Here is a 13107-nt window from a genome sequence, read left to right on the forward strand (position 1 = left end):
GGTTGAGATGATTCAAAACCAGCTGTGGTTTTATTTAAAATATCTCTGCTAAAATGGTGACCGTTGCAGATGTATCTTCTCTCCAGGCAGTGATGGCCATATTTAAACCATGGCTGGTAAAATCATCCCTTTTAAAACAAACAAGATGATGCCCCATGGCTTTAAAGTGCCTCCACAATTTTTACTCGTGGCATTTGCTTCTATGAACTGAGAGGATCCCTTTGTTCAGAGGGTGTCTCCAGTGAGCAGAGCGCCCATGAGTTACCTTGTCAGCCATGGTCTGAACCTCAGGCATACAGACAGCCTGGTGTGAAACCAATGCCTGGGTAACTGAAGCTTGGCAGTTATTTAAAAACAAAAGTTTCATAACTAAAGCAGAATTTCTAAGGCAGGCAGGCAGGATAAAAGCAGGAAAATAAAATCTAGCAGTTCATCTTCCATCACTGCCTCTAGGCAGTTATTACCAGAAATTACTTGAAGATTTTGGCATCCACAAGGAATCAGAAATAGTTACATGGAGCCTGTCTCAGGCAGATGGGTTATGAAGAACTGCTTTTCTTGAGTACTTACTGTGTGGGGGTTTGGGCACCACAGCTCAAAATGGAATAAAAATACTGGAGAGTGTCCAGAGGAGGGCAGGGAGGATGGGGAAGGGTCTGGAGAGAAAGGCTTACAAGGAGAGGCTGAAGGCCCTGGGTTTGTTCAGCCTGGAGAAGAGGAGGCTGAGGGGAGACCTTATCACCACCTACACTGACCTGACAGGAGGGTGCAGAGAGATGGGCGATGGTCTCTTCAGCCAGGGGACAGGAGATGGGACAAGGGGAAATGGGCTCAAGCTGTGCCAGGGCAGGGTCAGCTCTGATGTGAGGGAAAAGTTCTTCCCTGAAAGAGTTGTCAGGGCCTGGCACAGGCTGCCCAGGGAGGGGCTGAGTCACCTTCCCTGGGTGTGTTTAACAGACGGGGAGATGAGGTGCTCAGGGATATGGGTTAGTAGAGGACTGGAATGGTTGGACTCCATGAGCTTAAAGGGCTTTTCCAAACTTATGATTCTGTGACTCCATGGCACAGAATCCCTTCCAGCTCAGGAGATTCTAGGATTCTATAAACCAAAAATAAAGGACAGGCTATTAAGCTCCGAATACAACACTCATATGAGCGAACTACTGGAGTTCCCTTTGTCTATTTAAACTGTGCAAGAGAAGCAACACAGCTCTCTCTAGTGAGAGCCAGAGGTATGAGGCACTGGCCAAGGACATTTCTCATGCTGGGACAGCCCCTGGGAGGACTCCAGCACCGTTAGTTACTCAGACAAAATCCTGCTGTTCCTGAGCACAGCTGGGGCTGAAACTGTGTGTGACCTAAGCCTAGTTTATAAATAAATACCAAATTAATTCTGTCATTCCCAAATAAAATTACCGCATTCTATCCCAGTAATCCCTGAGATTATGCTGGACACAAGTGGAGAGGTGTTTGCTAGCAGAGCAGCATTTTAAGTTCAACTTGAGGTGAGCAAATACAGTAAGTGTGAATTCACAGGTGTGTTTCAGTCTTGGGGTGCTGAGGGGTGCCACATCCCTTCTGTCCCTGTCCCCCCCCCCCCCCCCCCCCGCTCCCTGAGGACTGCTGTGCCAGGTGGTGCCTGGACAGGGGGTGGTCCTGGCCTCAGGGTCAAGGTTCAGTTTTGATCACAGATATTTACAGTTTGAGTCTGGGCTTTTCCACCGGAACTTTCCCCTGGTTTAGCTGATCTGGGGGTCCCCTCTGGGGCAGGAGGGAAGCCAGGTCGCTCTGAAAGGCACCAGGGAGATCTCACCACATTTACAGGACTGTGCATTACATTCCCACCCCGGCCTTCCAAGGCCCAGCAGCACCCTGGGCTCACACACGCTCTTCCCAGCGCGGCCAGTAAAACCAGCTCGCGAGGGAAGGGAACGCCGAACAAACCCCGGATGCCTGCGGGAGGAGAGGAGAGGGGGATCCATCTGCACTGAGGACGTGCGCTTTGAACCCCCGAGCTCCGGGGTGCTGCCGCCCGCGCGGGAGGGTCCGCTGCACCCCTGCGCACCTGGGCAGGGGGCTGCGCGATGGGTGCCCGCCCGCCCGGGGCGGGGCTGGGGGCGGGGCTAGGGGCCGGCTCCGCAGCCTCATTGGCTGCCGCCCGTGAGGCGATGTCGGCCCAGGGCGGCGAGGTTCGGCTCCGCCGAGGGCCGCGGCGGTGACGGCCTCGGCGATGGCGACGGACGGCGGGTGGGTACCGGCGCGGCGCGGGGGGTGTCGGTCTGGGTCTGGGTCTGGGTCTGGGTCTGGGTCTGGGTCTGGGTCTGGGTCTGGGTCTAACGGCGCTGGGTCTCCCGCAGGGCGGTGCGGCGCCGCGGAGGCCCGTGGCGCTCGGAGCCGGCCACGGAGCTGCCCGCCTGGCGGCTGCGCTGCGAGGGCGGCCGGCAGCGCTGGCGCTACCTGGGCGACGACGATGGCGACGGTGAAGGCGGCGAGCGGCGGGCGCAGACGGCGCTGGAGCGGCACAGCCTGGGGCTGGGCGCGGTGCGTTGCGGGGGCCAGGGGCGGGGAGTGGTCGGGCGGCAGGGCCCGAGGGGCGACCCCCGTCTTGAGGCGCCGTCTCCCCGCAGGGCGAGGCGCAGCGGCCCTCTCCGGCGGCCGGCACGGCCCGGGAGGCTGCCAGGGAAGGCATGCGGTTCTACGCCGCTCTGCAGGCCGAGGACGGGCACTGGGCGGGCGACTACGGTGGGCCCCTCTTCCTCCTGCCAGGTAGGCTTCGCGGGGCGCCTTCCCCGAGAGGGGCCAGTGTGCCGCGTTCGGCTTCTGACAAGAGCCGGCCTGTCTGACCACCCAGGTCTCCTCATCACCTGCCACACCGCCAAGATCCGCTTGCCGGAGGGGGTTCGGAAAGAGATGGTGCGCTACCTGCGCTCTGTGCAGCTCCCGGATGGAGGCTGGGGCTTGTGAGTAGCAAAGATGCTGCACCTCCGCAGTACAGCACTTGGGGCTGCTGGCAGATCTGCCCAGGCTTGGCAGCTGTGATACCCCTTAGGTAGTTGGACTTGCTTGCATAGCGCTCCAGGGATACCTTTTGTCACAGAGATGGCTGGAGCATCAAGTCTGGCTGCACCTCATCTGTGGTGTGGTGTCCCAAAACATCGTGTGTGGCAGGGTGGTGCAGAGTCAGGTTTCTTCCTGTGTTAGTTGGGTCTTCCCATCTCCACAGTCACCCCTGGCATCACACTCCCCCACCCCACCCCCAACCCAACACAGACAGTCCTGTGCAGTGGGTTGTGTCTGGCTAACGCCAACAGCTGCCTCACAGCTACGCTGTCTCTGTGTCTGCACGTGACAGGCATGTGGAAGACAAATCGACAGTGTTTGGTACAGCGCTCAACTACGTAGCCCTGAGGATCCTGGGAGTTGGGCCAGATGACCCCGACGTTGTGCGGGCCCGTGTCAACCTGCACAGCAAAGGTCAGCTCTGTTGTACCCACGCAGCAGCTGTGGGGCTGGTGTGCTGGTGAGAGAGGTCTGTCTGGACCTGAGGGCGGTGTGGGAGCATGGGGGGATGCCAGGTGGTGGAGGGACTGTTGTTCTTGTTTACCTGTTACACCACCTGCGTTTTCAACTATTGATGAGAAGGTGTGTTATTTTCTTGTACTGTGGCCAGCTTGCCCCTTCTGGGATATGTGTCCCAGCCTGAGCGGTGTGTCCCCGAACATGAGGAGAAGTGGACCCTGCAGTGAGGAAGAAAGCAGGAAGTTGACATGGTTGCATTAACCCTGAAAGCTGATACTGCTCTCTGCAGGCGGTGCTGTGGGAATCCCTTCCTGGGGGAAGTTTTGGCTGGCTGTCTTGAACGTTTACAGCTGGGAGGGAATGAACACACTTCTCCCAGAGATGTGGTGCGTACTGCCCTTGATGTGGAGGTAGGGTTGTTGTCCTGCCACCAGCCTCAACCCAGAGCTGTTCCAGGTGCTGGTGTTGGCTGGGTTGATTCCAGCTGTGGTCTGGAACTGGGGGTGCTGGGGTTGCTTGTCAGCTGGGAGACCAGAGCAAGGCTAGCTAGCACCAAACACTTTCCCTAGGGGAAATCGGGGCTGTACAGCACCAAGGGCTGCTATTGCTTTGTCATCAGATGCACTTAACCGTCAGTCTGGACATTCAAAGTCCCATGGGGAAGAGAGAAGTCCCCTGAACTGACTTCCCCCCTCCCTCCTCTCTGAGTCTGGGATCCTCCCTGCCCTGTGTCAGCTGAGCCAGGAGCGGTGTCTGCTGGTCCTGGTCAGGAGGGAGCAACCCTGTTGGGAAGGATATTTCTTTCTTTTCTCCTGCAGCTGTACAAGGGGATAGGGAAAGGCATGCCCTGCTCCAGGCATTGCCCTGTCAGCACATCATCTCTCCATGCCACCTTTGCCCTCCTTGTTCATCACAGTAGCACCTTCTCTGTCGCAAACAGGCTGCTTCCTACGTGGTTCCCAGCCCACCCGTCCCGGCTCTGGTGTCACTGCCGCCAGGTTTACCTCCCCATGAGCTACTGTTACGCCAGGCGCCTGTCAGCAGAAGAGGACGAGCTCATACAGAGCTTGCGGCAGGTAAGGAGCTGACCCTGGTGGGGCTCCCCAGTAAGGAGCACCTGCCCTGCCAGCCATGCCCTTGTGGGCCAGTCAGTGTGAAGTGACACCCCTCATACGTGCACAGTCCCTCAGTCCAGGGAGTGGAGCCAGCTTCCAACAGTAAGCTGCCTGTGGCTGCTTGCTCCCAGCTTGCCAGGCTGACACCCATTGCTGTCTTTCACCAGGAGCTGTACGTGCAAGACTATGCCAGCATAGACTGGCCAGCCCAGAGGAACAACGTTGCTGCCTGTGATGTGTACACCCCGCACAGCTGGCTGCTGGGCATTGCCTATGGTGAGAACGATGTTGACAGGGGTGGCAGGGCCCTTGCCAGGTGAGCTGGTGGTGCTAGGACTGAAGCTGCCTTGTACTGTGGGGGCTCTTTAGGATCTACTGCCAAATACCGGTGTACATCCTGGAGCTGGGATGGGGATGTGGATTGCATGAAACTTGGGCTTCTTCCCCCTTGAGAGCAGCAGGGCCTTGTGGCCACGTCTGGGACAGAGCAGTTCCCATGCTTTCCTCACTGGTCATCACATGAGCAGAGGTGCATCCTGGCACAGCAAGTGAATCTGGTCCCTGTCTTCTCCTGTAGCCATCATGAATGTGTATGAAGCCCACCACAGCACTCACCTGCGGCAGCGAGCCATCACAGAGCTGTACGACCACATCAGAGCTGATGACAGGTTCACCAAGTGCATCAGCATTGGGCCGGTAGGACACTTGCTGGTGATCTGCTAAAGGTCTTTCACTTTGCTCTTTAGGGATCAGCTTGTGCCCCCCTCCCCCAGTCCTTTGTAACTGTAGCATGTAACTGTAATCACCACACCTTGCTGGAGCACAGCTCCTGCTGCTCCTAATGCTGGAGAGCTAATGCTCATGGGGAATAGAAGGCATGCAGACAGCTGTGGCCCTGGTGAGGGGTACTTCTTGTGGTCCCGGGAAATATCTGAGGTGAACCTCTGGAATAATCTCATGGCACCTGCCCCATTAACTCAGCTATGCTGAGTGATGCCACAGATGGAGCTGTTGAGGTCAAGCCTGGGACCACTTCCACATGGCTTAATGCTGGATGGGAGAGAGATGTGTCCCTGGGGCTGGAAGAAGCTGTCTCCAAAGCAGTGACAGTGCTGCTCTCGGCAGATTTCCAAGACGATCAACATGCTGGTTCGCTGGTTTGTGGATGGAAAGGACTCCTCAGCTTTTCAAGAGCACGTTTCCAGGATCCCTGACTACCTCTGGTAAGGGCTGAGCGCCACCCACATGGGACAGTGTAGGGCTCTGATCCCTGTCGAGTGAGCACACTGTGGCTCCCAACCCGCTTCCTGGCACTCTGGCTGTGCCTGCACTGCAGCACTGTGCTCTCTTCTCCCACAGGCTGGGCCTTGACGGCATGAAGATGCAGGTGAAGTGCTGTAGGAGTTCAGCTGTGACTCAGAGGGACCCTGGCATGCTGGGGCAGCCCATGGAATAATGGGATAGCTCGGTGTCGCTCTGGGCCTGAGCTCCAGCATCTTGTCTTTGGTTCCTGGTGGCCTTGTCTGTCTCTGCCACCTCCCCTGGCTGTGCCAGGAGTGAGTAGTGTCCCTCCTGCTAGTTTGCCTCTCTGTGGCTGTGAGCTGAGGGGATGGCTTTAGGACTCTGTCCACTTCATCCTCGTGGGTCCTGGGAGAAGGGGGTGAGAAAAACAGGCTTCTGATACTGCACGTGGTCTGAGCAGCACTTCCCTCATAGCCACCATTACCCTCTGCTCCTTAGTGATAGCCACCTCTCCTGTCTTGGCTGGGCACAGAGCAGGGCAAAGCAGCTGTCCCATTTCCTCTTCCCTTGCTGTTCTGGAGCTCTTGCAGCCTTCCCCTCTGTGCCAGCACATAAAACTGAGATGCAGGGTGGAGGGAGCTAGTAGGAGTAATGCAGAGAGGAAAACGCTGTCCCACAGACACTCACAGCTGGGTCAGGCTACTGCCAGCACCTGCCCCTCACTGCTGACTTTTTCTGTTCCAGGGCACAAATGGATCCCAGCTCTGGGACACTGCCTTTGCCATCCAAGCCTTCCTGGAGGTAATGCACCCCTCAATGCTGCATGCTGCCTTGGGTAAATGATCTCTCCTGGCACGTCCCAGAGTAGAGGCAGCTCCTACTGTGCTTCAGGCCTCTGCTGTACCAGTTCTGGCATTGGCTGAACCAGGCCAACACACGTCTTTCTCAGAGCCCACCTCGGCCATGGAAGGCAGGGCGCCCAGCACAGCTGGTGCATCCCTGCCAGCTGTTTTTGAAGCAGGAGGCCACAGTGCCAGCTAAGGGGGTCAATTTAGGCTTCCCAGTGTCTTGTGGTAAAACCCTGGCCCTTCCTCCTTGCTCTGCTTGGCCTCCGAGCATTGGCATTTAGCAGGGACAGCGTGCAGCTGTTTCCTGCATTGGTGTAGAGACACCTATGGTGGGCATGCTTTTTTAAGGGTAATTACCCATGTAAGCCTCTGATATGGTCATGCAAATATCTCTCAGTGATGCCAGCAACAGTTGTTGCTTCAGTTCTCACTGTCCAGTTGTGTAGTGGAAACTCCATGAAGTAGGAATGCAGCCCTACAGAAAGGGCTGTATGAAGGGATGGACATTAATGGCACTGAGATCAGCAGGTCAGAAAGGTCCCAGCACATCCAGTTCTCCCTGAGGGGCATGTTTGGTGGCCACAACTCCTTGCTGACAGCTGACCAAGCACCTCTGTTTCTAGGCAGAAGCCCAGGAGATGCCTGAATTCACCTCCTGCCTGCAAAACGCCTACGAGTTCCTCCGGTTCACCCAGGTGAGCAGAGCCTGTTGTGTGCTGTCTCACGTGCTGGCTGGGCAGACTTGGCTGCTTCTCTTGGATGCATCTGGTGCCTTCTGAAGGGCTGAACTAGCAAACTCCTAGGAACTGCCTCCTGTTTTCTGCTCCCCGTTGCTAGAAGCCATGTGTGCAGCTTGAAGAGGACCTTGGCCAGGCCCAGGGGTGTTTTGGGTGGGCTGCCTGGGCTAAGAGAGGCCGGAACACCGAGGGCTTAGGCTCCTTTGCCTTTCCTCCTCTCTGGGGCCCACACATTTGAGGCAGACTTCTGGGAAACCCAGTGTCCTTGGTTAGTGACCATGTGAGCTCAGTTCCTGCTGGCGATTGCCACCACCAGCAGCGTGGTGCAGATGCAGTCATAGGTCTTGCTGTGAATGGGAGTGTTGAAAGCTGGTGGCTCCCTAGCAGGAAAGTGCTCAGAGAGGGGACTTTAGCAGCACTTGCTGAAACCAGTCCAAACTGTGATTTCAGCACTCCCTGCTCCAGAGCTGACCTCCTTCCCTGTCCACCTGCCTCACTAGAAGACAAGTGGTGCTCAGTCCCACACAGTTCTGCATGTGCAGTGGTTTCAGCCCATGGTTCTTGCAGCCAGGCACCTTGTGCCTGCCCTCATTTGTTTCTTGTCTCCTGCAGATCCCAGAGAACCCACCCAGCTATGAGAAATATTACCGCCATATGAATAAGGTATGATGGCTGGAACATGTGCACACCTGAGTCCTCTGACTGACACGTGGACAGGACTGCATCTTTCCCCCTCAGAAGACCAGAACAGGTCGGGGGAAGGTGCTGAGCTCTCCTGACCCCTTTCCAGGGTGGCTTCCCCTTCAGTACCCGAGACTGTGGCTGGATCGTGGCAGACTGCACAGCAGAGGGGCTGAAGTCAGTTATGCTGCTGCAGGAGAAATGCCCCTTCATAGACAAGCCTGTCCCACCTGAGCGCCTCTTTGATGCTGTGAATGTGGTGAGTGGAGCACAAATACGGGCAGATAACTCAAGCTAACGTAAGAGAAGCCAGCACCTAAGGAGCTGTTAGATCTGGTATTACTAAGCTAGTACAAGGCCCATAGCCTGGCATGGCAACACTGTGTTTACTGTGATAGAAAACTACATATGTGATGCTCCAGGTTGTGCCTGCCTGTCAGTGCTGTTTGGGACTTTGGTTGCCTGCCAACGCTGTGGCCTCCTGGGTCTGACTTTGTCCTTGCTCTGGACTTGGGGCCATATTGGGGTGGTACTGCCTGTGAGCCAGTCCCACCATCCCCACCCTCCCCAACCTCTGCTTGTCTGGGCAGTTGCTGAGCATGAGGAACTCGGATGGAGGCTTTGCCACGTATGAAACCAAACGAGGAGGCCACTTACTGGAGCTGCTGAACCCCTCAGAGGTGTTTGGTAAGGGGAACTGTGTGGGGCTGGCTCATCCCCACAAGGGGCACAGGGGACTGGCCTTGCTGTGTGCCCAGCGGGTGCCTGGCTTTGGCCCAGGTCCTTTTGTGGGAAAAGTGTGCCCAAGGGAGAGGTTGGCAGCGTGTGGCTCTGAGGCTCTTGCCAGCAGAAGGGCTCTTGCACTGATGCCCTTCCCCTGCTGGCAGGTGACATCATGATTGACTACACCTATGTGGAGTGCACGTCGGCTGTCATGCAGGCACTGAGACACTTCCATGACAAGTTTCCTGAGCACAGAGCCCTGGAGATCAGGTGAGGCGCTGCAGTGAGAAGTGGGTAGGCCTGCAATGTCCCACGGTGCCTGCCATGGCCTCTGTTGGCACAGCCCATGCTGACCATCGTTGGGGGTCTTGCCTGGACCTCTGCATTGCCATGCAGCAGTCCCTCTGGTGGCCCCTGGGGTGTGCACAGCTGGGATGCTGGCAACTTCTCCTAAGCAGAGCCCCGCACAAGAAGCTGGGACCCAGCCTCTCTCAGAGAGCAGGGCATAGGCTGTTTGAGACCAGGCAGGGGGAAATGACTGGAGATCTGCCTGCCTCTTGACTTTGCAGTTGCCTTGATCTTGCAGCTGGCTATAGGCTGGGTGCTCTGCTTTGCATGCTGGCACGAGGCAGAAAAGCAGCCAACTGGTGCTTGACTTGACTCCCAGTTCCTAAAAACGTGGCTGCCTGTCTGGATAGCCTTGCCTCTTGAACCCTCTAATAATGGGATCCATCACAGCCCCAGAGGGGCTCATGGATGCCCGCGATGAAGCCGGGACTGAGTCTGATCTGCTTTTAAAGTGGGTGCCTTTTCCTGACCAGGGAGACTCTGCAGAAGGGCCTGGACTTCTGTCGTAAGAAGCAGCGAGCTGATGGGTCATGGGAAGGGTAAGCAGTGTTCCCAGTGCCCAGCTTTTCCCCATCTGCCCTGGTGTGACAGGGACCCTGATGGCCAGCATTCCTGGCTGGCAGGATCTGTGGGAAGGGCAAGTACGGGCCGATCCCTTCTCTAGCTCCTGTTCTTTGCTCCCCTTTCCTCTCCCTCCAGTCCAGTCAGAGCAAGCACCTTGTGCATTGCACAAGACCCAGACAAGGCCTGGAGACTAGGGTGGCTCCAGCTCCCCTTGTCCCCAGCTGATGTGCTGATGCCTGAGGGAGCTGGGACTAGATGGTGGCAGGGACGCTGCAGGGGAAGGCAGGCTGCAGCTCTCTGCCTGACTCTGTTCTTGGTGTGAACATGGGCACATCGCAGCCTGCCTCTACCTGGGGCCTTGCCCCCGTGACAGTACTGCTGTCCCCTTCTTCCTAGGAGCTGGGGGGTTTGTTTCACCTATGGCACCTGGTTTGGTCTGGAGGCGTTTGCCAGTATGCAGCACACATACCACAACGGGTGAGAATGGACTGTTTGGTTCCCCTGCCCCTACCTACCTCTTGGGCCGGGGCAAGAGTCCATGGTGGGGCTGGGTGGATGTCCTGGCTGCACATGGGCTCTCTGCACTAGGTACTGCTCTTCACAAATCCCATACCTGCGATACGATGGGGCCACTCCCTGCCTGAGCCTCAAGCTGAGGGCAGGGCAGAGCACAGCTCCTGTGTGTGGCTGGGAAACATAGGCATGCAAATGAGCTCTCACCCAGCCCTGTCCGATTCTCTGCCCTGTCCTTGCAGGACTGCATGCCAAGAGGTGGCCCGGGCCTGCCAGTTCCTCCTCTCCAAGCAGATGGCAGATGGCGGGTGGGGAGAGGACTTTGAATCATGCGAGCAGCGCACATACGTGCAGAGCGCCGTGTCGCAGATCCACAACACGTGCTGGGCCCTGCTGGGGCTCATGGCTGTCAGGTAGGAGCTGCCCTCACCCCTTTGGGCACCAATTGTCCCTGCGTGCTCGGTGAGATGGAAAGTGGCAGGTTATGTGGCAGGGCTGCCACGGGCCCTGGCCTGGCTGGTGGTGGGCCATGCACCCAACCATGTTTGCTGGTGACCATGTTGTGGATCAGAAGCCTCCTGCAATGAGGGACTGGCCTGCACCGTGCTCCATGGGCCAGCAAGGCTCATACCACCAGTACAAAGCAAAGGTCTCTCTTGGTCACAACTGCAGGTGCCCAGCCTGGGAAAAGCTTGTTGTATTCGTAATGTCTAGTGTCCTGGGGTTGTGAGGGGCCTTCCTAAAGCACTCAGGATGCCTGGGACAAGCTTGGGGCAGCCTGGAGGTGGTTGTGTTCCCTAGGGACATGGATGGGGACTTGCAGATGGTTTGGAGAAGAGTGTTCACATCTCCCTCATGCTTTGCAGGTATCCTGGCATCGACGTGCTGGAAAGGGGCATCAGAGTCTTAATTGATAAGCAACTGCCCAGTGGGGACTGGCCTCAGGTACATCTTCCCTCTGGTCTTTCCAAGGGGCTCCCTGGTGTTGCAGGTGTCCTGGGTGTTGTGCAGCCATTCCAATGGCGTGCATTCCGTTACCTGGAGAGGCAGCCACCTGTGGCTTTTGAGCTTCAGGAAGGCAGTGAGCTCAGCAACACATCCTGTCCTGTCACCCATACCATCTTGCTGTCTGTGTGTCTCTCTCAGGAGAACATTGCTGGGGTATTCAACAAGTCGTGTGCCATCAGTTACACTGCGTACCGCAACGTCTTCCCCATCTGGACACTAGGACGGTTCTGCCGGCTGCATCCCAACAGCCGCCTTTCCAGGCAGCTGAAATCCACATCCTCTGCTGGAGCGGGGAAGGCCATGCAGGAGGCCTCCTCTGCCTGAACCTGAGCCCTTGGCAGAGGCCATGGCCTCTGGGTGGTGTGAGATACCGGCTGCTGCTTCAGCGTGGTCCTCCACAGAGCCACAAGTCGTCCCCCCCAGCCAACCTGCTCCTGTGTGGATCTCTCTCTCTCTCTCTCTGTCTTTCTTTCTCATATCTCTCCTCTCTCTCTTTCATCTCTCTCTCCATGGGCTGCAAATGCTGGCAGGGGCTTGCTCTAACATGGGTCACAGCATCTCCTGTCTCTCTCCTCCTGTTCCAGTGTGGGGCCTCTCCACGGGCTGCAGGTGGGATCTGGGCCTTGTCCATGGGCTGTGGGGGGACAACCGCTCCACCATGGGTTCCTCCAGGGGCTGCTGGGGCATCTTTCTCTCCAGCACCTGGGGCACCTTCTCCCCCCTGACCCCTTTTCACTGCCCTTGGTCCTGCACAGCTCCTCACACCTTCTCTGGGGGCACAAAGTGGCTGCAGGTGGGTTTTTCTCTCCTCACTGTGACTCCCAGAGGCGCTGTGACCATTGCTGATGGGCTCGGCCTTGGTCAGCAGCAACTCTGGCCTTGAGCTGGCTGGTGTTTGCTCTGTGGGGCCTGCAGAGAGCTTCTGGCTGCTTCTTGCAGCAGCCACCCCTGCAGCCCCCCTCCTCCACTAGAACTCAGCCACACAAAACTACAACAGAAGGTTTTTCCCCAGGTATATTCTGCCTCCTGGGGCAGGGAGTGAAGTGCCTTTTCCAACCAGTTTGGTGATCTGAGAAGAGGAAGCTGCAAAGCTGCCTTTATCTTCCCGTGTCCAGCTTGGCTGCCTGGGGCAAGAGTGTGGGATTTGGGGCCTAGCCTGTATCCAGCATTCTGATGGCTGCACTGCACAATCCTTGCTGTGCTGTGAGTCACCGATTGTCTCTGAAGTGCTGTCTGCTCTGGAGCCTGTGCTGGGAGGAGAAGGGCACCCATCCTCCCCCACAGATGGGAAAGAGGAGTGCTCTGCTCAGGTTTCTTACTGTTCTGTTCCCCAGCTGGTGGCATCCAGCTTCCCATAGCCTCACAGGTGAAGTAACCAGCATCATTCCCACTTTGAAAAAGGAGAAACTGAAGCAGAAAGCCCTGAGACAGTGAGTGTCAGGGCCCAGCCTGGATCCCTTGAGCTTTTGGCCTTCTCCCAGTGCAGCAGGCTGCCTCTAAGGTTCCAGCTATGGTATTTCACATTTTGGTGTCAGCTGGAAGTGGTGTGGACTGGTGGGTTAATAAATGTCTAACAGTGTTGCAAATGAAACTTGACTGTGTGTTGGTCTCCCTGTAACATGCCCCGGTGTGTGCCCCACACTGCTTGCACAGCAGCATGCTGTAGCCTGGCTTGGGTCACCTGTCCTCACTGGTATGGTCACAGTCTCCACCAAGCAAGCAAGCCAGGCTTGAGGCCTACAACTGCTTTGCCCTCCTCTAATGCCTTTGGCCTCAGAAGAATATAATCAAGGAAGCAGCTGACTGCTG

General features: G+C 56.9%; 1 protein-coding gene across 3 annotated transcripts; it reads left to right on the plus strand.

Moving 5' to 3' along the window:
• Window positions 1-2437: 2437 nt before the first annotated feature.
• On the plus strand, window positions 2438-12889 carry LSS (lanosterol synthase). Of its 3 annotated transcripts, none has more exons than XM_084265066.1 (22): window positions 2438-2541; window positions 2628-2766; window positions 2852-2960; window positions 3353-3474; window positions 3809-3905; window positions 4460-4595; window positions 4802-4910; window positions 5212-5330; window positions 5760-5857; window positions 5994-6021; window positions 6621-6677; window positions 7348-7419; window positions 8074-8124; window positions 8252-8401; window positions 8733-8829; window positions 9030-9135; window positions 9687-9752; window positions 10174-10254; window positions 10533-10703; window positions 11157-11235; window positions 11437-11734; window positions 12311-12889. In XM_084265066.1, exons 2-21 carry the CDS (start codon window positions 2688-2690, stop codon window positions 11620-11622), a joined length of 2013 nt encoding a protein of 670 aa, XP_084121192.1. In that variant the 5' UTR covers window positions 2438-2541; window positions 2628-2687; the 3' UTR covers window positions 11623-11734; window positions 12311-12889. The 3 variants fall into 3 exon arrangements, with proteins under 3 accessions (XP_084121192.1, XP_084121191.1, XP_084121190.1); XM_084265064.1 differs by having other exon boundaries at window positions 2463-2541; window positions 11157-11734; window positions 12311-12501; window positions 12633-12889; XM_084265065.1 differs by having other exon boundaries at window positions 11157-11734.
• The last annotated feature ends 218 nt before the right edge of the window (window positions 12890-13107 follow it).

Source organism: Gallinula chloropus (assembly GCF_964237585.1).
Source record: "Gallinula chloropus genome assembly, chromosome: 5".
Classification (NCBI taxonomy): domain Eukaryota; kingdom Metazoa; phylum Chordata; class Aves; order Gruiformes; family Rallidae; genus Gallinula; species Gallinula chloropus.